Source organism: Rutilus rutilus (assembly GCF_951802725.1).
Source record: "Rutilus rutilus genome assembly, chromosome: 13".
Classification (NCBI taxonomy): Eukaryota; Metazoa; Chordata; class Actinopteri; order Cypriniformes; family Leuciscidae; genus Rutilus; species Rutilus rutilus.
Genome location: NC_140218.1, coordinates 19,052,047 through 19,075,385, shown reverse-complemented (window position 1 = coordinate 19,075,385; position 23,339 = coordinate 19,052,047). Strand labels below are relative to the sequence as shown.

At 36.7% G+C, this 23,339-nt stretch overlaps 1 protein-coding gene across 1 annotated transcript; it reads left to right on the top strand.

Annotated features, from left to right (window-relative positions):
- The first annotated feature begins 1,278 nt into the window (after positions 1–1,278).
- Positions 1,279–17,697, top strand: cacnb3b (calcium channel, voltage-dependent, beta 3b). Its single transcript, XM_084427537.1, has 14 exons — positions 1,279–1,563; positions 7,551–7,670; positions 7,757–7,879; positions 7,962–8,083; positions 9,052–9,107; positions 9,311–9,330; positions 9,539–9,619; positions 10,975–11,033; positions 12,211–12,311; positions 12,452–12,603; positions 14,067–14,162; positions 14,292–14,462; positions 14,540–14,587; positions 15,471–17,697. The coding sequence occupies exons 1-13, from the start codon at positions 1,522–1,524 to the stop codon at positions 14,567–14,569; spliced, it is 1,173 nt and encodes a 390-aa protein (XP_084283663.1). The 5' UTR covers positions 1,279–1,521; the 3' UTR covers positions 14,570–14,587; positions 15,471–17,697.
- The last annotated feature ends 5,642 nt before the right edge of the window (positions 17,698–23,339 follow it).

Sequence of the window (23,339 nt, the reverse complement as noted above, 5' to 3'; positions counted from 1 at the left end):
TCTGCTTATTGGAACAAGCAGGAAATTAAACAAACCAGGGAACTACTACCATATGGTACATTAGTGCAGTAATCAGATTCATTCACAAAAGGTTTGGCAATTTATTAAGTTTTTTAACAATTGTAAAGCAAAGTGTCAGTGTATTCAAAAACAAAGATCACCGATTGGCACACAGAGACAGACTAAACTACGGCATGCAGTTAGTATGAAGAGTGCAGTGTTACAGATTTTGTCTTTACAGATGACTCTTTTTGTCTTTGAATGTACTGAAAGGTTACATGTGGGAAGCATTTATGCCTATGTGTGTAAATAAGATGGGGGAAAAAAAATAAGGACAAAAAAGTTGATATAAATGAGGCATGGTCTAAAAAAAAATGGTTACTGCATATTTTAAAAACAAATAAATACCAAGGCCTATTATTAATACTGTTAAAAATAAAAAATAACTGCATAGTTTGAGTATCCCTACAGAATGGTTAAAAATGTTCATGTCTTTTTATGTAGTAATTATTGTATCCAAATGGATGTGTACATTAGTAAAGTGACAGCACTGCCTTTAAAGGAATAGTTCATCCCAAAACAAATTTACTCACCCTCAAGTTGTTCCAAACCTGTATGAATTTCTTTCTTCTGCTGAACACAAAAGAAGATATTTTGAAGAAGGTCAGAAACTAAACAGTTGATGAACCCCATTGACTTCCATAGTATTATTTTTTTCATGGAAGTCAGTGGGGTCCTTCAACTGTTTGGTTACCCATATTCTTCAAAATATCTTCTTTTAAGATATTTCTTCAAAATATCTTCAGAAGAAATAAATTCATACAGGTTTGGAACAACTTGAGGGTGAGTAAATGATGACCGAATTTTCATTTTTGGGTGAACCACCCCTTTAATATTTCACATTTAGTCATTTAGCAGATGCTTTTATCCAAGGCAGCTTACAAATGAGGACCATCTGTATTTTATCATACAAGAGCCAACAATACCACAAAAACTAGCCTAGCCTATATGTGGCCCGAAGCTTCAATGCTTTGTACAGATGTACAGAAAGAAATAGGGATTAAAAAACTAAACGTAGCCTAATTAAATATATTTATTTTTACCTATTCAGGCTTGCTTTTCATAATGACAACACTGTGGGCATCATAATGTGACGGGTTTCACTGTATTTCCTGCTGCGAGAGAATGAGATCTCAGTGTCTCGTGTGAGAGGTAAACATCTCCTCCCCCGCAACACTGGCTGCAGAACCGCATCTCCAGTGTGTGGAGCAGGGAGAAAATGGAGCCTGATTGAATGTGAGAGCAGGCGGAAGAAAGGCAAGCATCGGCAGAGAGGGAGGGCGTTTGCTCTCAGTGAGCAGCACAGCTCGGCTGCTGCAGTCAGGGCATCAATTTTGTATAGGCGTTGAGTGCAGTGCATCAGAGCTGAGGCTTCGGCTTCTCCTCTCTCTGCCAGCCTCTTTACTCGCGTCTCGCTCGGACACAGAGTGATGGGGGGCGATACGAGCTGTCTCTATAGGCATGTCCGCGTCCGATTCTAGCGCAGCACTGCTCAGCTGCAAGGTAGGGATAGTTTGCTTTCTCTCTCCCTCACTTGCACTTTATCTCTGTCACTCTCTCTCTCGCTCTCTCTCTTGCTCGCTCACTGATTTTCTCTCGCGCGCTCCCTCTCTATTACATTTTCACTCCATGTGATTTTGTAATCAATCAGTGCTGCTTTGGTGAAGTGAATGAATTTTGCATGCATTCTGCCTGGGTCATAGTCTATTAATATCCTCATGCAAGCCTTTTTTATGAATAAATTATTCTCAGTCGAGATGGAGCCTTAGCTTTTCGACCAGCATGCAGACTCATCAAATGCATTCAGCTGCATTAAATGTTTAATTGAGAACATGTATTCTCTTTAACTCGCTCGTGTCTTTCTCTGGGTGTGCTTTTAAATTGTATTGCAAGCAGGTGATATGTCGTAATATTTTTTTATTAACCAGGGTCAGAATTATCCAGTTTTAAGGTGAAACATTGCACTGAAAGGTGACCAAAATGCCACAGATATTTATGTATAAGTTTTTATTTAAATGTATTATATTTAATCTATTATAAATGTATTTACATAAACTTAGGTAAATTTAAATTCTTCAGTTTTTGCTTTTATCATTTCATAATTTTATGACATAATATAATATTTGTGGTCTTTATAGGTTTATTCACTTGACATAAATTCGTGGCATGCTGTGTGTTTTATATTCAAAAAGGTACAAAAACAAAACAAAACAAAACACTTTAAAAACTAGTAAAAAAAAATTCACCTAAGTAAATCCCTTAATATCAATTCCAAGGGGCAAATATGTGTAATAAAATAATAATAATAATAATTTAATTGCAGTCAATGTAGTTCAGCCTTTCTTCTGATACTGATTATATAGACTGATAATGTAATGCAAAATGCACTGTTGTTGCATGTAGTTGATTCTTCTGTGATCCCTGTTCACAATCAGGATCTGTCCTGCATCATCTCCATGTTCAAACACATTGCAGCAGGCGTACAGGAGACTGGGAATCAGATTCTGACAATATGAATGAAAATAGGGCATGAAACTGTTTGAAGTATAGGATAATGAATGACTGTTATCTAACAAGCCTGGTGGACAAGTGGAGGTTCATTGATTTTTCACCCCCTGTTGACCGTGTGCTGCTATTGCACACACAACATTCATATTCACATGTATCTGTGCCTGCAAAGCACAGCAGTTGAAAGAAAATGCAAAATACAATGCCTTTAAAAATCTGGGATTGAAAATGTACGTTAAACCTAGAAATAAACAGAGTTTAAATTTGAACATTATGATGTCAAGTATGTAAAATTGTTACATTAATCATGTGAAAGCCTTTGTACAAACAGTCAGACTTCCATCTTCTGAAGCTCAAGATGCTCTTTGGATCATTTTCAAATCATGATCATCATGTTTTACACAAAATTGTGGAGTTCATGCAGCTCGAGTGTTGCTGTCATTAAAGTAAAAGGAAGTTCTGTCATGACAACTCTTGAGTGTTTGGCATGGCAATGGATTTGACAATGTTGATATGTTTGGTTTTGGTGGAATAGATCTGCTACTCTGCTGTTGGCTATTGCTTCTGCTGCAGAGCAAGTACGAAACTTGCTACTACCAACACGCAACACACTGCTGTGAGCAAGTAAGACATGCTGCTTCTGTACAATATAGCATACATTAAAATTGAATTACCCATAGCAGATATATACAGGTGGAGCTGGGGAAGGTGGAGGGTTTCTGAAAGCACGCTGCAACTGCTACAGCAAATGCTGACCAAGTATTTGAAGGTTGAGCTCATTGGCTACTGATACAGCAGGAACCGATCAGCTGTGCCCTATTGAGAATGATGTGATTGCAAGCAGATTAAAGGGGTGGTATAATGCCCTTTTCACAAGATGTAAAATAAGTCTTTGATGTCCCCAGAGTGTGTATGTGAAGTTTTAGCTCAAAATACCCCACAGATATATTGTATATAGCATGCAAAAACGCGCCTTTTTGTGTGTGTCCCTTTAAATGCAAATGAGCTGCTGCTCCAGCAAAGAGGGCGGAGCTACAACAGCATGTGTCCTTTTACCTCACACAGACATGCACTGAAAATTTACATTTTGTTTAGCCTTTTATGTTAAAACTGGAGTCAGACAAAGATGGAGAGACTAAAGAAGAAGTGGCAACATGTAGACAACATTTCTGAATGGTTAGTTGATGAATTTATATAGCTTATGTGTAGTTGTCTTCAAGTCATTGATTAGCATATTCTGTCATGATAAGGTTCACAGGGGCGAGGATTATGTACATTGTAGGGTTTGTGATGTCACTAACCTGGGAGGAATGTTGTGTAGTCCCAACCAGCCGTTTGTTGTAGTCCTTAAAGCGGGGCTCAGTAGTTTCGGGATTTCTTCGCTGTATTCTCGCTTTTTGCTCGCAGGTTTCTCTCTAGAGCTCCCCCCACAGCTTCGGAATAGATATTTGACAACACTGTTGTAAAAACTCGTTGGCGATTATCAGACACCAGAGGCTAGTAGATCAACGACATCAAAGCAGATGGGACATTCTTTAAAACGTCTTCTTCATTCGGGTTCGAACAGCGTGAGGGAGCGCAATAATGACAGCATTTCAGCAGATTTCTTTTGGCCGTAAAGCAATTGTTTACATCGCGAGACCTGATATCACGCGATACTTCCTGACGCGGCGGCCCGCCGGCTCAAAGTTGCAAGTGCGTATTTTCCGCTCACGGGCACCAGGGGGGTGCGAGACGACCACCATTCAACCCGAAATAAGTAATATAACCATTCCAATGACTCCGAAGCTGTTCAGTTAAGGTAAAAAAAGTTACTTAGATCACCTTTAAAAAGCAATTTCTTTAAAAGAAAATATCTCCCTTTGCTTTGAACTTTGAGCGTTGTAACTTTGCAGATGTTGTTTATGCTCAAACAGCAACATTACACACTAACTAAAGTTAGAAAAGTGAAATCATAATCAACCACCCCTTTAAGTCAAGGACCCATCGGCCAGCGCCATCTAGAGTTTCATGACAGAACTTTCAAAAAATGTCATGACAAAACATTCAGAAATTCAAAATAATTTTTCAGTTAATCTTTTGGTAACTCTTTACTTAAAGCCTTTATATATAATGCATTATAAAAGTATTTTAATGCATTAATTATACCTTGTAATGCATATTATAATGCATTGTATGGTCTCATGAATTAATTGTAACCACAGTTATTATATATTATAATATGCATCTATTAATTGTTTAATTGTTTCACCTTTAGAAAGTATAATGCATTAAACACATGACAAACAACCAATTTCAGATGTAACAAGGAATCAGCAAATATTTTAATGCATTTGAACTTTTGTTACAATTATTTATGAAAAGATATAATGCATTATAATGTACATTATGAATACCTTTTTTATGCATTATACATAAAGGTTTTAAGTAAAGAGTTAGCCAGCCTTTCACTCTAATTGTTTTGCCGGCAATATTATTTGCAACACAAAATTGTTTAATTAGAACAACTAAAAATAGATGTATTTTCAAAAGTGCTCTCATACTTTGGACCCCACTGTCTGTTAAAAATGCAAATGAGTGATGCTTTGTAGCTGATGACACAAATTTGATAACATTTAGAGTAAATATTAATAGCTTTATTTAAGCTACATACTGTAAGCATTGCATGCTGCCTTTTCTGGGAATGTTTAATGGATAGAATGTGTGTTATAAGTGGATAAGGTGTTGTGGAAATACTCTTAGCGGATGAGGTTGCTATGCATCGTGTCTTTTAAAGGATTACATTATCGATCCAGGTACTGAGTGAAAAATTGCTTAGTCTGTTGGGTCATCTGAAAACAACTCTGAGTTAATGTAGGTTTAAACTGTGTGTGTAAGGAACACAAAATACGTGTCACATCAAGTACACTGACACACGGTCGAACCCTGCATCACTGTTACCTCCGGTTGATAAAAGTGGCCAAAAAGAAAGAAAAATGTGTTTGATATTGTGTGTTGTGTGTGCTTCAAAGCCCTCCTCTATCTTTCTTTTAATATATTTTTAAACTGAACACATGAAAGAGATGAGCATGGTGTAGATCATCCAAGAGCTGGTTCAGGATAGCTCTGTGATAGAGATGCCTCCCATTGCAGGGCTGCCTTTTAATTAACATGTTCATTTAGACGGGAGGTATATTTTAATCGCACATAAGAATCTTATCTTAGCCGGTGTCTGCTTAATTATGCTTTATCTCTTTCGACGGTAGGTGTCGCAGACACCTGCGCCCTGCGGCTGCCTTTGATATTTAATCATATCCTCACTGTGTTCTGGATTTTGGAGGGAAAGAGAGCAAGAGAAAGGCTGGTCTGGAGGGGAAATCAGAGGGATGGAGGATTTCAATACTTGTTTAGGGTCAGTGGGTGTTTTGTTTTCGGTGCATTTCTTCTAGGGTCGGAAATTAATGGGGGCTAGGGGCAAAAATTAGGCAAACATGTGGCTGTCGTGATTAAAAGGGAAATGTGTAAATGAATAAAAAGTGTTGACTGCGGCATTACATTTAGATCTACTTACGTTGCATCAGATTACTTTTTCTTTTTTGCAGCATTGTAACCAACCACACATTGTTGAGCTTATGAATGCATTTATGTATTCTTTTATTCAACATCATTTTTGGTATCATATCAAGAGCAATAATCGTCCATGAGGATTTTTGTCATACTTACCTAATTAGTAATAATTATTTTTAGTTTATATACTTTATGGTGGCCATTTACAATATGCAATTGTCATTGAGTTGCCAACTTTGAGTTGCATTAAACAGTCTATATTCTTTTTGATCAAAGTAATTGGTTAAATGGAAGTATTTGACATAAATATCAACATGGCAGAAGCATTTAAGTTGCCCTTTACAAAGGTAAAATGCCCCTGGAAGTCAAAAGACAATTCTATGTCTTTTATAAAAAATTTAGATTTCAATTTAAGGTGATTTATTGGCATGACAAATATTTAGACATTTAGAATTTCCAAAGTATTTGCAGCAATTGCTGTGTGTCAGAAAAAAATACTAAGTTCTGTCATGAAACTCCAGCCCCCGGTTTCACAGACAATGCATAAGCCTAGTCCCAGACTAAAATGCATGTTTGAGCTGTTTTAAATGAAAGCAACTTGCACTGACAAATCTTAAAATACGTCACTGGCATTGTTTTGTCTCAAGATGCACATCAGTAATGTTTTTTTTTCTAAGGCATGTTTATAAAAGCTACCTTCATGTTCTAAATTAACTAAATCCTGGCTTAATCTAAGCCCTGTCTGTGAAATCAGGCCTAAATGCAGGTTTGCCAGGTCTGTGCAACAAAAGTAGACCAATGGCCAGTCAAAAGTAGCCCAAAAATAGCCCAATGCGATTTTCTTCATCGGGCGGCCGAATTCTCCCCTGAATATGTACATTTTGGGGTGTTTTGGGGGTGTTAGAGTGCTGAAATCATACTTACGTGGTGGAAACCTATTTGCGGCAACAACTTGGCAATACTCCCTAAATTGCACAGACTGATGATTCCTTAATACAACCTGATGACATTTACATCGTTTACTACATGGAACAAGCTGATTGGTTCCTGCAGCCAATGAGCTTGCTGCTCAACATTTAAATAGCTGGGGAGTGTTTACTCCACCCATATAGATATACAACTGATCATTTTGATATATGCTGTTTGTGCAGCAGCAGTATGTCTTGCATGCCACAGCAGTGTATTGGTGTATGTATTGGATCTATTCCGCCAAGACCAAATACATTAACATTGTCATATCCATTATCATGCTAAAAATCTTCCAAGAATTGTCATGATAGAACTGAAAATAAAGCAATAAAAGGAAATCATATAATTGACAAAGATATATATATATAAAGTGAATATAATGAATTTACTAGTAAAAGTAAACAAAAGTAATTGTAAAAAAAATATGAAAGAACATTTCTCACATTGGACTCTTGTCCTTTTTGCAGAGTTCAGCTGATTCCTACACTAGTAGACCATCGGATTCCGACCTGTCCCTGGAGGAGGACAAGGAGGCGTCTCGGCGTGAGGCCGAGCGCCAGGCCCACCTCCAGCTCGAGAGAGCCAAGGTTACACAGTCAATTACATCTCATCAATAGCATTAACTTTTCTTTGTTTTTTGTTACTTTTCTAAAGTTTTCTCCTTTTTTTGTAGACCAAACCTGTGGCATTTGCAGTGAGAACCAATGTCAGCTACTGCGGGGCTCTTGATGAAGACTGTCCGGTTCAGGGTACTGCCATCAACTTTGAAACCAAAGATTTTCTACACATAAAAGAGGTAGGAAGCGATCAATGAACTAAAGTGAACAGTAAGCTAATGTTTCAGTGTTTTATTGAGCACGTTGTCTCTCATCCTACAGAAGTATAATAATGACTGGTGGATCGGGAGGCTGGTGAAGGAGGGGGCAGATATTGCCTTCATCCCCAGCCCTGTTAAACTGGAGGCCATGCGGATCAAACAGGAACAGAAAGCAGCTCAGAGGTCTGAACTACAATTGCATTTCATCATATCTACTCATCATTGAATACTGTATAGAGACCCATTCACACCAAGGACGATAACTATTTAAAAGTCAGTTTTTAAAATCATTCTAAACATAAAAGAATAGCCACACTATTCCACACTATAGCTATAATGATAACGGTACAGAGAGAGATGATATCATTGGAATCACTGAACGATGAACGATAACAACATTGACAGCCAATCAGAATCCATGCTGCTTTAAAGAGCTTGAGCATTTAAAGTCACAGATTACAGTACATAACTGAAATACGTGCTTATAATAAACCGAATAGAGAATGATATCATGCATTGGTTTGGATGCTAATATAGTCATCTATCTTAATAGTTATCATTCTTGGTGTGAACCGGCCTTAAATTATAATTTAAGAATAGTTCACTCAAAAACGTATATTCTGTCATTATTTAGTCTTTCCCATTTTGTTCCACACTCATATGCTGTTATGTTTCCATGAGCAGTTAATTTCAATCAACTTATTCCAAATGTGATTTTAGATTTTTTTTAGGAAAGTGGGTCTTAAATATCTTTCATTTCTATTTTAAATTTTAATAACTCACTCAAGCATGAAAAAAACATGAAAAATTAAATAAACAAGAAGTTAATAGCGAGTAGCGTATATTTTAGAAACAATATCGGCAGTTACTTTTGTGTATTTTGCTTTGTTCGAAACGAAGACAGAAATGACCCTCGTCAACATGCATCAGTGATGATAATTAGTACTGGTTCATTTTTGGTAAACTATACCATAAGTGAGAGATAAACACCTCTACCTTCAAATGCTGTGATTTGCAATTGTGCTTGCTATTAATAAGAAATCTCAGCTCATAAGTGCCACATGGGATTCTGACTTCAAAGTATGATAACATACATTCAGCTATCCGCATGTCTTATCATATCATTTCTAAAGTGTTCATGTTGTTAACAGGAAAATGGGAGGGAATGCTTCATCTGGGGGCTGGAGGTCTACTCCTCCTTCTGCAGGTGAGAGGTATTTAAATACTCTCACACATCACTGTTTTACTGTAATGCCAGTACTATTGAGCCACTCTCATTTCCCCTTAGGGCATACCCTGCTTTTATCTGTCGGCATGATTTAATATTTCAGTATAAAATAATTTTGCCATTTTGCACAAAAACAGCATATTTCCGATTTTCTTAAACACCTTTTTCTTGTTTTCAACAAGCCAAACAGAAGCAGAAGCAGGTAGGTGGTTAAAGATGCTCCCTTGATTCCATAATGCAACACAGTCCCTCAAAAAGTGGTATTGCATATTCGCAGTTAGTGTCTGGCCTCTCTGACGATTCGCTGTAAGATATTTTAATGCTGTGTTATTGTAACTGGATCCCTTGAGGCTACTCTTTAGATGTCGAGAAATGTTAGTTAAGATTCAGAGTGTGTGTGTGTGTTGCAGACAGAGCACGTTCCACCCTATGATGTGGTTCCATCCATGAGGCCTGTTGTTCTGGTTGGCCCCTCACTGAAAGGCTATGAGGTAAATTCTGCAGGGTCCAGAATTAACTGCAAGCAAGTAAAAGTTGAGTTTAATGAGTAAATGAAACTTTACATATGTCATGTTGCAGTTCCTAATACAGTTACTGGCAATGTAAGAATGATAGTATGACACTCGCTGCTGTAAGTGACATGAACCAATCAAATCAAAGACATGTGAACCATTTACTAAGAAATCATCACTCAATCATTTGACTTGTGTGTCTTTTAACCTGTACCTCATGTGATGACATTATATATTAAGTCACCAAAATTACAATATTAAGAACAAAACAATGTTATTTTAGTATTATTTATACTATTGTAGTATTTATGAATATTTTGAAGTAGATTTTTTTTTTTTTTTTTTTTTTTTTAGTCATACAGTTAGTGCTTGTCATAATTATTTGGGTTTTTTTAATCTATATTTTAAATATTTCTATATATCTTTAATGCATTTTTATTTCAGTTAATTTGATTAATTTTAGTATTTCAAGTTTTTTAAAATTTAAGTTATTTGTCTAACTATATATATATTATTTCAGCTTTATTTCAACAACAGAAAATCATTTTAATAGATAAAATTTTAGCAACACTGGAACGAAATCACATTTTGCAACAAGTTCATGCAGAGATTGACTCATCTAATATGATATGCCAATGACCTGCACAAATGAAAGAAAAACAGTTAAATAAAACCATTGTCATGGGAAAAAAAGATATATGCAGTTTATACTTATATTTACATTTAAATAATAGTTGTATCGTTTACATTTAATATGATAGTTTTATTGTAATTTAATAAAAATGCAAAATACAGTTTTATGGCCTATGAAAAATAGTCAGTATTTTTATTTATATTTTATAAATAATATTTATATAAATATATATGACATAATTATATTCAAAAGGTAATTATGGTGTGTAAATTCGTGTCATTCACTTTTGGATCCTGTTATATATGACTGCTCAGGCAGTGTAAGATGGTACGTGAGAGGATTCAGGAATGTGAAATATTTAAGTCCAGCTGTGGCACAGAGCTCTGGACACATTTGTCAGTCAGCTCTTTAACAGAGACACCAGGGACATGCTTCTCCTGCTGACTCTACTCTCTATTTCAGGAGTCATTCATGTCTAAATAAAACCACCTCATCCAAACTATATTAGCCTTTTACATTCTTCACAATCCCCTGTTTAGGGCTCCTTATTTTCCCTCTAGATTCCTTAGACAACAAAATCACTGGTTATATGTTAACACTATTTATAGCTCAAGACCTGAATTACCTCAGATTGACAGGTTAATTATACATGAAAAGTTTCTGGGGTGTGCATGTTTTCTCACAATCTTCTCTGATACAGGTGACTGATATGATGCAGAAAGCCTTGTTTGACTTCCTGAAACACAGGTTTGATGGGAGGTGAGTGAGCTATAAGCTTAAATGAACAGTTCACCCAAAATGTGAATTTGGAAAAATGGAAATAAATCACTTACTCACCCTCATGTCGTTTCAAACTCATATGACTGACTTAGAAGAAAAAAGTGATTTTTTTTGTGGCCATTTTAAAGGTACACTATGTAACATGTGGCCCTCTAGTGGTTAATAAATAAAACTGCATGCATTTTACAGAGGGGGTTATTGTTGTGGTTGTGCTTCAGCTCTGCATGACTGTGCAGATGAATAATGGTTCTTTCTCTTAACTAAAAAACAAGAGAGAGATTATCCTACTGCTCATAAAACATTCACTACTAGGCTTAAGAGATATATAACCAGAGAAGGAAAGGATCTCAAGCTGACTAGCCAAAGAGGTTACTGGATCTATACCCATTAATAGACAAGGTACTTCCTTGTAAATCAATTATAATTAAATCAATTAAAATCCAGCACAGCGCTACAACAACTTTAATGAAATGACCCTTCACAATAGATAATGCCTTACAATGAACTCTGTTAGAGAGCTACATAATGGCAATTTATCTGTTCAGTTAAATACCTTACCTGCCTGTTGAGTAATAAAAACGCCATCTCTGTGTCACCTTTACGACAGTTCAAATTCCTCAGTTCTCGCTATCTCCGAAAAGCCAAGCCAATGTTGATTTTCATTTTATTATGAGCTCTGTCATGTTCTCTTTTTGCCAGCAGACTGTCCTCTGAGAACGGGTGATTGGAGGTTCAGTATTTAGCGTGCTCCATGTCAAGCTTATTGTGACAACTAATCTCTTCCACTCCCACACCATACACGTCAAAGTAGCTGGAGCAACTTTTCTCTGTTTACGGATATGACGAAACACACACGGGCGAGTGACGCATGTACCCAGTTCCCCGTGAAAACCATCCCGCTAGGTCTAAAATATAAACACTTATAATAGGCTTACCATAGTGAATCAGGGTAAGACAAAACCCACATTTTGGAAGAGGAATTGATGGTGTATTGAATAAGTTACATAGTGTGCCTTTAAATACATGTATAATTCAGTGAATGGGGACTGGGAAGCTTCAAAATATCAAAAAAGCACCATAAAGTATCATAAAAGTGGTCCATACCTGTGTGCTATATTACAAGTGTTCTGAATGTTTTATTTTTTTTTCATGGCAGGATTTCTATCACACGGGTGACTGCAGATCTGTCTCTGGCTAAAAGGTCTGTTTTGAATAAGAAAGCTATCATGGAGAGGTCGAACACTCGCTCCAGTCTGGGTGAGTGACAAACATACAGGGGTAAAGCTAAATAGTACATAAATATAACGAGTGGTAAAGTATTTTTGAGTATGAAGGATCTCATGTTGTTTCATTATTAATGTGGTTCCTATTCTCATGTCTGTCTCTCTCTCTCTCAGCGGAAGTGCAGAGTGAGATTGAGAGAATATTTGAGCTGGCTAAAAGTCTGCAATTGGTGATCTTGGATGCAGATACTATCAACCATCCCGCACAGCTTCTCAAGACCTCCCTCGCTCCCATCATTGTCTATGTGAAAGTGTCCTCTCCAAAGGTGCAACAATATTTAACGGGTCAATAAATCATTTTTACTTGTTTTTAAAAAGCTATAAATGGGTGATTCGTTTACTGCTACAGATTTATGTTAAAACAAACTCAACTTTTGTGTTGTTGTATAAAGGTCACATTACTGTAAAATGGCCTTGGAAACCTTTTGAAATTCCTTTTATTGTAATATAGTCCACTGGAGGCAAGTTTGCAGAGAACCCATGTGCAGTTTATTTACAGACTGTGATCAACCATAAAACATAAAAAGGCATGGCATGGCCAAAACATAAACATGACAGGACATTACCCACAGAGGTTACAATGAAACAATACTTGACTAGGACACATGGCAAACATGAGGGCTTATGCCGCGTTCCAGGCAACCTGTAACCCGTGTTTTTCCACCCCGTAACTGGGAGTACATCGATCTAGTACGAGTTCACGGGTGGGAAGTCACGGGTTTGACTGCCGTTCCAGTGCACTTTCACGGGTATAAGGTTGGAAAAACACGGGTTACAGGTTGCCTGGAACGCTACAAGGTCGTGAGTCGTGGTTTGAAGTCGTGATTTACGAGCTCAAAAACCTGCCTGGAACGCAGCATTAAATACAAGGGACACCTGTAAACAATGAACCAATGACATCAGACTAGGGAACACATGACAGGATCACATGACTATAACAGGGAATCACATGACAACAGGTGATTTTAATGCTTGTTTAATGTGCTTTTATGTTAAGGCCAGTTACTTCATGGATCCAGGATACTATGCATCCTGATAAAGTTCCCTTGGCCTTTGGAATTAAAATAGTCGCACATCATCACATAGCCTTCACCATACCTAGAGATTGGCATGGTTTTATTTCAGTTAGCCTAATAGCTAGTTTGATTTGCATTGAGAGATGATCTTATGGAAAGTACCCCATGCCAATCTCTAGGTATGGTGAAGGCTATGTGATGATGTGGGGCTATTTTAATTCCAAAGGCCAAGGGAACTTTATCAGGATGCATAGTATCCTAAAAAATAAATTAAAAAAAATACTTAAAAATAAAAATCTGCCTGCCTCTATGGGAATTTAACATAGGGGTGTCCAAACTTATGCACCCTGTATTTTAAGGAAGAACATTTATTTATTTACGATACATTATTCATTCACAAAGAAAATTGGTGTCCTTAAAGGTTGGATTTTTCCTAATTTTTTTTAATTAAGGCATTAAGTTCAATTTCCAAAAGATGATTTTTTATTCCTCTTTTTAGTCAACTTTAGCATGGGTGTCTAAACTTATGCATAGCACTGTATATATATATATATCTTTGAAGCATGTATATTTACTGTTGAACATTGATAATAGACTAATTAATTTTGTGTTTGAAAAGTGTGCTTTTTAACCACAGGGTTAAAAGTTATAGAATTCCCTGAAGCATTGCTCCCACTTTTGTCCCTCATTTTCTGTCACTCGATCTACCTCAGGTTCTTCAAAGACTCATTAAGTCCAGAGGGAAATCTCAAAGCAAACATCTCAACGTGCAATTGATGGCTGGAGATAAACTAGCACAGTGCCCACCAGTGAGTCCCAGTACTGCACATGCATTCAGCTCCTGTTAACGGACATTAAAACCGAAGCAACAAATGAACAGATGCAATATCCTGCACTTTTACACACTGTTTATCCTCACTGCTTTGCTCTTGCATTAGGAAATGTTTGATGTTATACTGGATGAGAATCAGTTAGAGGATGCCTGCGAACACCTGGCCGAATATTTAGATATATACTGGCGTGCCACTCACCTGCCAGGCGCCGCCCCCCTGAACCCTCTAGTGGAGCAAAACGTAGTTACACCCCCCTCAGCTAACTCTAGCCAACAGGTGAGTGTTTAAATGTTAACTGCATGGACTTCACTTGCTTAATTGATCTTAAACACTCTCTCATTCTCTACCTTCAGTTCTCAGAGACGCAGGAGCTAATTGAATGAGTACTACCACAAATAAGCGTGAGTGTTGGATCGATTTTCATCATTTAAGATCATTACCGTCAATGTGTATTTCCCGGTCAGGGTTTATTTTGCATACATTATCTTTTTTATTGTTCAAATAATAATAATAACAACAATACATTTTAAAGGAGCACACGCTCATTTTTACTTAATTCCAAGTTTTGTATGTGTACATACGTATGTACATACATTTGTATTGTATGTTTGAAAAATATTTAAAATAATGTCTTATATCAGAATAAAGGCGGTTTCATTTTTATTGATTTTTTACTACTTGCTTTATTATATCTCGGTAAACCACCAATATATATATATGGATATTTATATTTGGACACTTTCACTAGCAGAATAGATTAATGTAAATTCATTAATTTAATTTAAATGGGCATTTCTACAATGGCATCTGAAACCAGTTTTATTTTAGAATTATTTATTCTACTGTTCTTGTATTTATTATTATTTTTAATTAGCTTTTTTTTTATAATTTTGTTATGTGCTTTTGTCATTTTTATTAGCTTTTAAAAAATATTTTTATGGATATTTCTATATAGTTTGTTTTAGTACTTTAACTTATTTTATTTCAATTAGTTGCCAATGCAACATTTCTTTTGTTTTGTAGTGTATTTGAAAGTGTATTTATAATGTAATGTAATTTTACCTAACAAAAACTCATTTTAATAGTTTTCATTTTAGTTTTATTTAATGACTAACTGAAACACTTCTTTGACGTGATGACCACTAGGTATCAGTGTAACAACGGCCATATTGCACAACAAACAAAAATATGGGGCACTATTAAATAACAGGTGACAGTAAGCTTGTCACCAGGGTGTTTATAACCATAATGATCCCTTTCTCCACTGCTCTCTGACTGTTATAGAGTGACACAGAACATTCCAGAAAGACCCCCAGAATATTCCTCAAAGGCCAGCCACTCACTGCCCCAGAATGAGATGGGGCTCAGAGCAGCTGCCCCCCCCCCCCCCTTGATGAGAAAGAGGAGGAGAGGAGAGGAGGGATGGAGAATGAGATGAGGGCCAGAGGAGAAGCGGACCAATCCCAGCCTCACTGACGGTGACAGCACACACCCTTCCGTGCACTAACACATGTGTCGTCCTTTACATCTCAGGACCACTGCTGCAGGCCTTCAGCCAACACACACACACACACACACTCTGGCTGGTATACACACATTCAACTGGTCTGAATGTCCCTGCTGAGACCCACGCTGAGATCAAAAGGGGTTTTCCCCCAAACCCCTGGGTGGTGCTGTCTGTCCGCCAGGTTCTGCCAGCCTGACTCTTATCTCCGGGGTGAGGCTGGCACTGGCATCAGAGCATCCATACCATGCCCTCACAAAGAAGGGCACCCCATGTCACAGCTGCCAGTCAGCTCACCACGTCTCCACCTCCCGCATCGCTTTTTTAAGGTTTATCAAGACCGTAGCTTATGCCCGATTCACTTCATTTAAATGATTAGCTCATAATTAATAACCCAATAAGCTTTATGTAGCACAACTCTCAAATTACAGTTGGGACTATTTGTAACTGAAAAAGTTTTTACTTTTCTTTATGTCCTGTTCTCCTTTTCTTGTGTCCTTTTTACTGCATCCACTGGGAATCTTTAGTTTTATATCAACCTGGGTAAATCCACTAGTAACTCATCAGTATTTACAACCGCATTGCACGAATATCACCCTTTCAGATCAGTGAAAAGCAGACCACATGAATGTTTACCATACATTTTTTGCCTAGATCTCAGTATTGCAATAAACATCTTAATATAGTATTATTTACTTTGTGGTTCTCAACTGATGGGTCGCAGGTCTGTTCTGATGGGACAGCAGGTGATTAAAAAAAAGCTAAATTATATAAATAGTATGGAGCCCTGCACATGATGCAGGGGGGGAAGGAGATATATTGTGGCCATGACTTAAGAATTCATTCTCTCGTTTTAGCAAATTGTGGCCACTATTTACTAATTCGTTAACTCTTTGTAGTAAATCGTGGCCACACATTAAGAATTTGTTTCCATGACTTATTACAACATAATTCGTTCCCTCATTTTAGTCAATCGTGGCCACGGTGAACTAATTTGTTCCCTCGTTTTGATTTAACTAAAACAAGGGAACGAATTAGTACAATGTGGCCATGATTTAGTAAAACGATGGAACAAATTATGTCGTGCACACTATTTACTTACATTCTCTAGGACACATTTTTTCAATACTCTGGTCATTTTTTCAAAACTCTTCACGCAGTTCTCCTAACCAACTTTAAGCTTTAATAATTTCACATTCAAAATGCACTAAAACTACCAAAACACTTCATACATGTCTCAAATCAACTCTAACACTTGTAAAGCTTTTCAACCAATAAACACACTTTGTCACTCATAAAACACTGACCTAAAAACATTAACAACAGTTAGCATTGTACTGTTTATAATTCACGGCAGTTTGTTACATAGTCCATGTATTACAGTTCAAAATTATTCCTAAGTTTTCCGTTTGTATAGATGGTAATGAAATTGAAAGAGCTACATGTAATTGCTTTGATAGTATTTCATTTTTTAGATTCAGAATATATTTCAATATGGTATTGCTATAGAATTTCTTTCATTTATTTTTGTATTATGCAAGGTTTTGGGAAAGAATGAGTGAAGTTATGGGAATGAATAGTTAATTCGTGGCCTTGATATACATATTTTATTTCCTCCCTGTCATTTGCAGGGCTCCGTAATACTGCATCTAACCATTTAATCATGCATAGTTAGGATGACACAATAAATAGGCTTTTTAACTTTTAAAAAGAGAACACTAATCTAATCAAACTATATATGGCTTTTTGGTACAAAGTAAATTTGGTTAATACCAACCTGGATGTGTTGGCTGACATGCTCTCGTCCTTGAAACAATGAACAAACTAAGCAAAGTAAAAGAAATTTCACCCAAACTACATTTATTTGTAACAACTTCATTTGTAATGAAGTGAAACATGGTTTATGCTGCAATGTGCTTTTGTGAATTATTGACTATTTATTTTGATGATTTAATTATTATTGTATAATTATAATTTGATTCATATTAATTTTTTATTTTTTATGAATTTTTTTTTATCACTGTACATAATCGTACCATTGTTCCAACAGCAACAGTAAGATGTATTGCATCAAAACACATTTTCACCACTGTTTAATAACATCCTCTTTTTCTGCATTTCGAGAATCTTAAAACACTGATAATAAGTCCTGATATTTGTTTTATCTTTACCATCAACACTTATACGCATGATAAGTGATGATCTTGCTGACATATCTGCTGCTGAAATTGTTGAGTTTTGCTTGCTGCTGTTCTTCCATGCAATAACAAAGACATTTACCAATTTTATCACACATAACAGAATGACTTATGTCTTAATTTGCAAGACAATCTCTTAACTAAATGTTCACTAATTTTACTCTTTGCATACACGCATATGCAATCCCATTGTACAATGAAGCGCCTAATCATGACTATGCATGACAAACAATCAGACATTTGTAGGAATTCACTGCACTGTAAACTGAATGGGAAGATGCAATGGACATAGAAATGTATAAACCATCACAAACCATCTGCTTGAGTATACAGATTGCACATTAAAATTCATTGCCCTCATCTATATATAAATGCACAAACAAATGACTTTCTGTTAGTTTAAGATGTACACCACGTATACAATATTATTTGCATATATTGAACAAAAATGTTATTTGGGACCATGTTGAATCTTCTGTCAATTTGTGAATCACTGAATATTAAAAGCAACAAGCAAGAGACACAGGCTTTAAAGCACAATGAGCTCTTCCCAATCAAAAATGTGATTGATATCCTTCCAGGTGAATTTTGTACATAGTCAAAAACTATGTCTTTGGGTCTCCAAAGTATATTTTCAAGGCTAATTGTTTATTTTATTAGATATTATGCTGTTCTCTATCACAATTTACTGTATGCAACACTGGAGGAAGGTGAAACTTGGCTTGTATTAATAAAGGTCTATCACAGAATAAAGGGAAATCAATATGAATGCACTATTTTGTTTTTGAGGTTTTCTTTTGGTTTACAATGCAATAAAAGCACTATGTATGTAAGTGTGTAAACCCTCTTCCAGTTGAAACCTTATCATATTGTACTAATGTGACAACACTGACACAGCACTAAGTTCTGGGCGAAAAAGAAAGGAAAAGAATTTAGAAAAATGTATTACCTGATGCTGAGCAAAAGTATTGTGTGCTCTGGGGAAGAAGAAAAAAATATTAAAAATCAAATAAAAAGAATGGTCTCTGGTTTCTGTCCCTTGTGCATGTATTATATTTCAATAAATATGTTAGTATAAGAGTACAGTTCTAATAACTTTAGACTTGATACATTTACTTTAATTTATCTTGTGGTGTGACAAATGAATTTTTAAATATAGTCAGTTAATGAGGTCATAAAAGCTGCACGCAGAATTAGAAATATAGATGCTGTTCAAAATAGTTTTAGATTAAGTGTATATTATGTCTTACCAGGCATGTCAACATTTCAAAAGTAGTTTATATCAACTAACCACATATAAATGTAAAATGGTGAGGAATCTCAAACATAAATTCCAAATTTCCTCTAGAGGTCAGTGCAGGAGCAATTGTAGTGCAATCAGAATGAAATGAAATTGATGATCTGTGTAAATGCAAAAACACTGTCTTTCTGGGGGGGGGGGGGGGGGGGGTTCTACAGATTTACATTTTTAAAACTTGAAACTGTGCAATGGTTACTTGAAGGAGGATTTCTACCTGATCTGTGCATATATATATATATATATTTTTTACTACATATAACCTTAATTTCATCAGGTTATTCAGTGATATTAAAATGTTGACTTTCATGAAAGTTTTTTTTACCACAGTAAGCACATTTTAGGTTACCAGCTAATCTTTTTACAGTGCATGCATTTAGCAGTGAGGTTATTTTGTCAAATATTAGACTCTAACACTCAAAATATGGGAAAACTTGGGGTCAGGCTAAACCGAACACTCAGATTTATGCTTGAACATGGGTGGAAACGTACACCCAAAAAAATAAGCTGTTGAACGAACTTAATTAAATTAAGGAAAACTTTTCCACGAAAATGAATTACATTTTTCCAACAAAATCTAATTTGTTTGAAATGATTTGTTGTAATCTTGTTGTATGAACTTAAATTCATTTAGTCATTCCTGCTAGATACTGTTTTGTCAGGTTGACTACATTTAATTTTTGCCCTGCCTAAAATCGCCATCATTATAATTTTAGTTAATTTGACGCTACAGTTTTTACCAATGATAGGAGCTACTAGTGTTCAGTTTAATTAAAACCACTTTTTACAGAATAATATTGAATATTACTTATGCAGATTTGCAAAAGAGCATTTTTAATGCATGTATAGCGTATACTGAGGCCCACAGCCCTAAACTAAACACAAGTCGCCACTCTTCGGCATAATGGTAACCACAAAATTCAAAAACATTACAGAAAGTCCTCTAAGTTTCTAACATTAGTGAATATCAAACACTAACATTAACTAACAACATCTTTCCATTTACAGAAAAACACATAAAATAACACTTTAATCCCTAAATTTACCCTCCTAATGCAGTCCCTTGCAAAGCATGCTGGGAACTACAGTTCCACTGCCCAGTTAGTTGTCAACAAAAATGATTCATGTAGTTTTCACACAAATTAATTAAGTAAACTTCAGTTATAAATATATTAGGTTGATTGAACACAATTAAATTAAGTTGTGAAAAAATATTAAACAATTGTGTTACTTTTGCTTAATTTAATTAATTAAATTTAACAAGAGGCAAAAAATCATTTTTTGAGTGTCGAGCATTTACTCTAGATGCTTAGCCTGGGTTTCCCCATACTGCCTTGCTCGCAGCGCGATTTTATTCACGCTGCTAGGCAGTCTGGACACCATGGACCAGATTTTCCCCTGAAAAAGGGAACCAATCACAGAACGGGGAGGGAGCAGCAAGACGATGACGACACCGAAGCAGTTTGTTTATATCTATGAATCCAACATGGCATCAGACTCGACGTTACCTTCTACCCTCATGTTTATCTTGCACAAACGGTAATATTCGCTAAACGCCATTGTGCACAAATAAATCTTTGACCCATCGTCTTTTTCCTCGTTGAATTTCTGTCACTCTACATACGTCATCTGGTATAATTGAAGCGATTAGTTATGAGCTACGTACAGGCGCATTTGATAGACATTCATAGTGCCCAATAAACGGCTCTGGGCATTCGTAAACCACGCCTCAAATACGAGAAAATGAACACGTGGTTCCCAGACCAAGTCTCAAATGAGACTTAGTCTGACGTTAGCCAGGCTAGTAGATGCTTGTAACTGCAGCAAACTAACTGCAGCTAGTTGCATTTACTGCAGGGGTGTCCAAACTCAGCCCTGGAGCGCCACTGTCCTGCAGAGTTTAGCTCCTACGTGCCTCAACACACCTGGCTGGAAGTTTCTAGGGCCCTGTCCCAAATGGCACACTTCATATGCACTTTCGGTCTTGTGGACTTACAATGGCTGCCGCGTGCGCGTGTCCGTTAAGTCCGTGAGACCGTAGATGGTGTCCCATTTGTCATTTTAGGCCTCAGAAGGGTGCTCGCGAGCATCCCCTTTGCGTCCTCAATGCTCCACAGCAGACTTCTTCCCGACAGTCAAAGCGGCATTACGTCACGAAAGTGCGGACTCGTAGGAAGACCACGAGTGCTTAGGGTGCCATTTTGGACAGGGCCTAGTATGCCTAGTGAGACCTTCATTAGCTGGTTCAGGTGTGTTTAATTTGGGTTGGAGCTAAATATTGCAGGACAGTGGTGGCCCTCCAGGAGCATGTTTGGACACCCCCGGCCTACTGTATGAATGTGCTAGATTTGCAGTTCAGAGTATGTCCAGCTTGTTCGTAATTGTGTTTACTACAAGCACCGTGAAGCAGACACACCATACCTCCACACTTTTCCTGCACTGCTGAGTGGGTCACCCTGGAACAGGAACTCATTAACACATGCTAATTAGCTGCCTGCTGGGCCTCTGTCTGCTGCAAGTGGGCGGTTGTGGGTCAGGGGGTGTTGTTAGAGTCTCTCTCTCTCTCTCTCTCACTCTCAGTTGGTGTTCCAGTAGCAAGAAGAGCTGATTACTGCTGTGGCTTGATATGCTCTCAGTATCACGTTCCCTGTCATCAGAGCATAATGGGGCCTATAGCGAAGCTCAAAGAAAGATTTGGCTATAATGAGAGAGCTGGAGAAAAAGAGACGGTGGTCTGGATCGACTGACCGGAACGGAAAGTTCGACAGAGAGCAATTGCGCTGATCCACTTGACCTCATCGCAGTATTCATCAGATCCACACATGCTGCAGAACAAATGGGCTTTTCCATATCCATATGCTACTTCTTTTCATTTCTGCATGCTCCATTTCCCTCCTGAGAGGCTGACACTGAAAATGCTTTCATTTTTATCTGCAAATGACACAGCCATCTGTCACACATGAGGGTTTATCTTTATCTCTGGCACTGTCAACAAATGCTAAACGTCCATCTACACAAGTTACATGCATGAAACGACACAAAAATACAACATTACATGCGTTTATAATGAATAACTTCCCAGCATTATTGTTATGGCATCGCTGAAACAAAAGTCTTTCTTTCTTTCTTTCATTTTTAAATAGCCTATCTTTCTAATGAAATAAACAAATTGTGAAATTTGTGGATAGTTTGGTCAACACACGTCTAAAACCTTCATAACCTATCTTTCATCAGTTTAGATATAATAAAAGTTTCCCAAAAGAGTGGCTTGTTTCTGGAGTCTGGACAAAGGGAATATATATGTCAAATGCACTGAAATATTTCAATAGTTGAGGTCATTTCAGAAGGAAATTAGGGGATTCACAGATCATTAAAGGTTAGAGTGTTAGGAGGAAGGACGAGGATGTGTGAACAGTCCTATTGTCCTCATGTCTGTGGCTATTGATGCTGAATGAAAACAAGTTAATTGATTACTTTAGACACAAAGAAAATGTCAGAATATGCAGGAAATCTGGAAAAATTGGCAAAGGGCCTAATTTACTTTGCATGTCAAAGCATTGAAGAAGTAATGGGACCCCGAGCATAATAAAGTGAAAACTATTCTGACCCGGTATGTTAATTTTATGTTGCATGAATTTAGATAAATTATATAAAGCATCTTGCTTAATCAAAAACATGTGTATTTTGGTCAACACACTTCTAAAACACTTTATGAGATTTTCATAACATATCTTTCATTAGTCTTGGTAAAAATTAGATTAGTGGACTGGTCGGTGGAATTATGTTTCTGAATAAAGGGAATATCATAGATGACACCTATAAAGTACATATTTAAATCTTAAAATATATATGCATGTATGTTGCATAATATATCAATTATAATTAAATAATTATAAATTTAAAATATTGTAATTATTTCACTTTAATTTTGAAAATATTCTAGACACACACACACGCACACACACAATATTTCATGTCTTACATAATTATCTTCAATAATGCCATGTGACCATGAACCTCTGAGGTTAAACAGAGGTAGTAGGAACCCAACTGCAACCTTCTGACACCTTCTTCCTCTATCTCCTACAGCAGATTGTGTTGTGACACACTGGGCTGTTGATTATTCAGCTCCACCTGCTTCCCTGTGCTTTGTG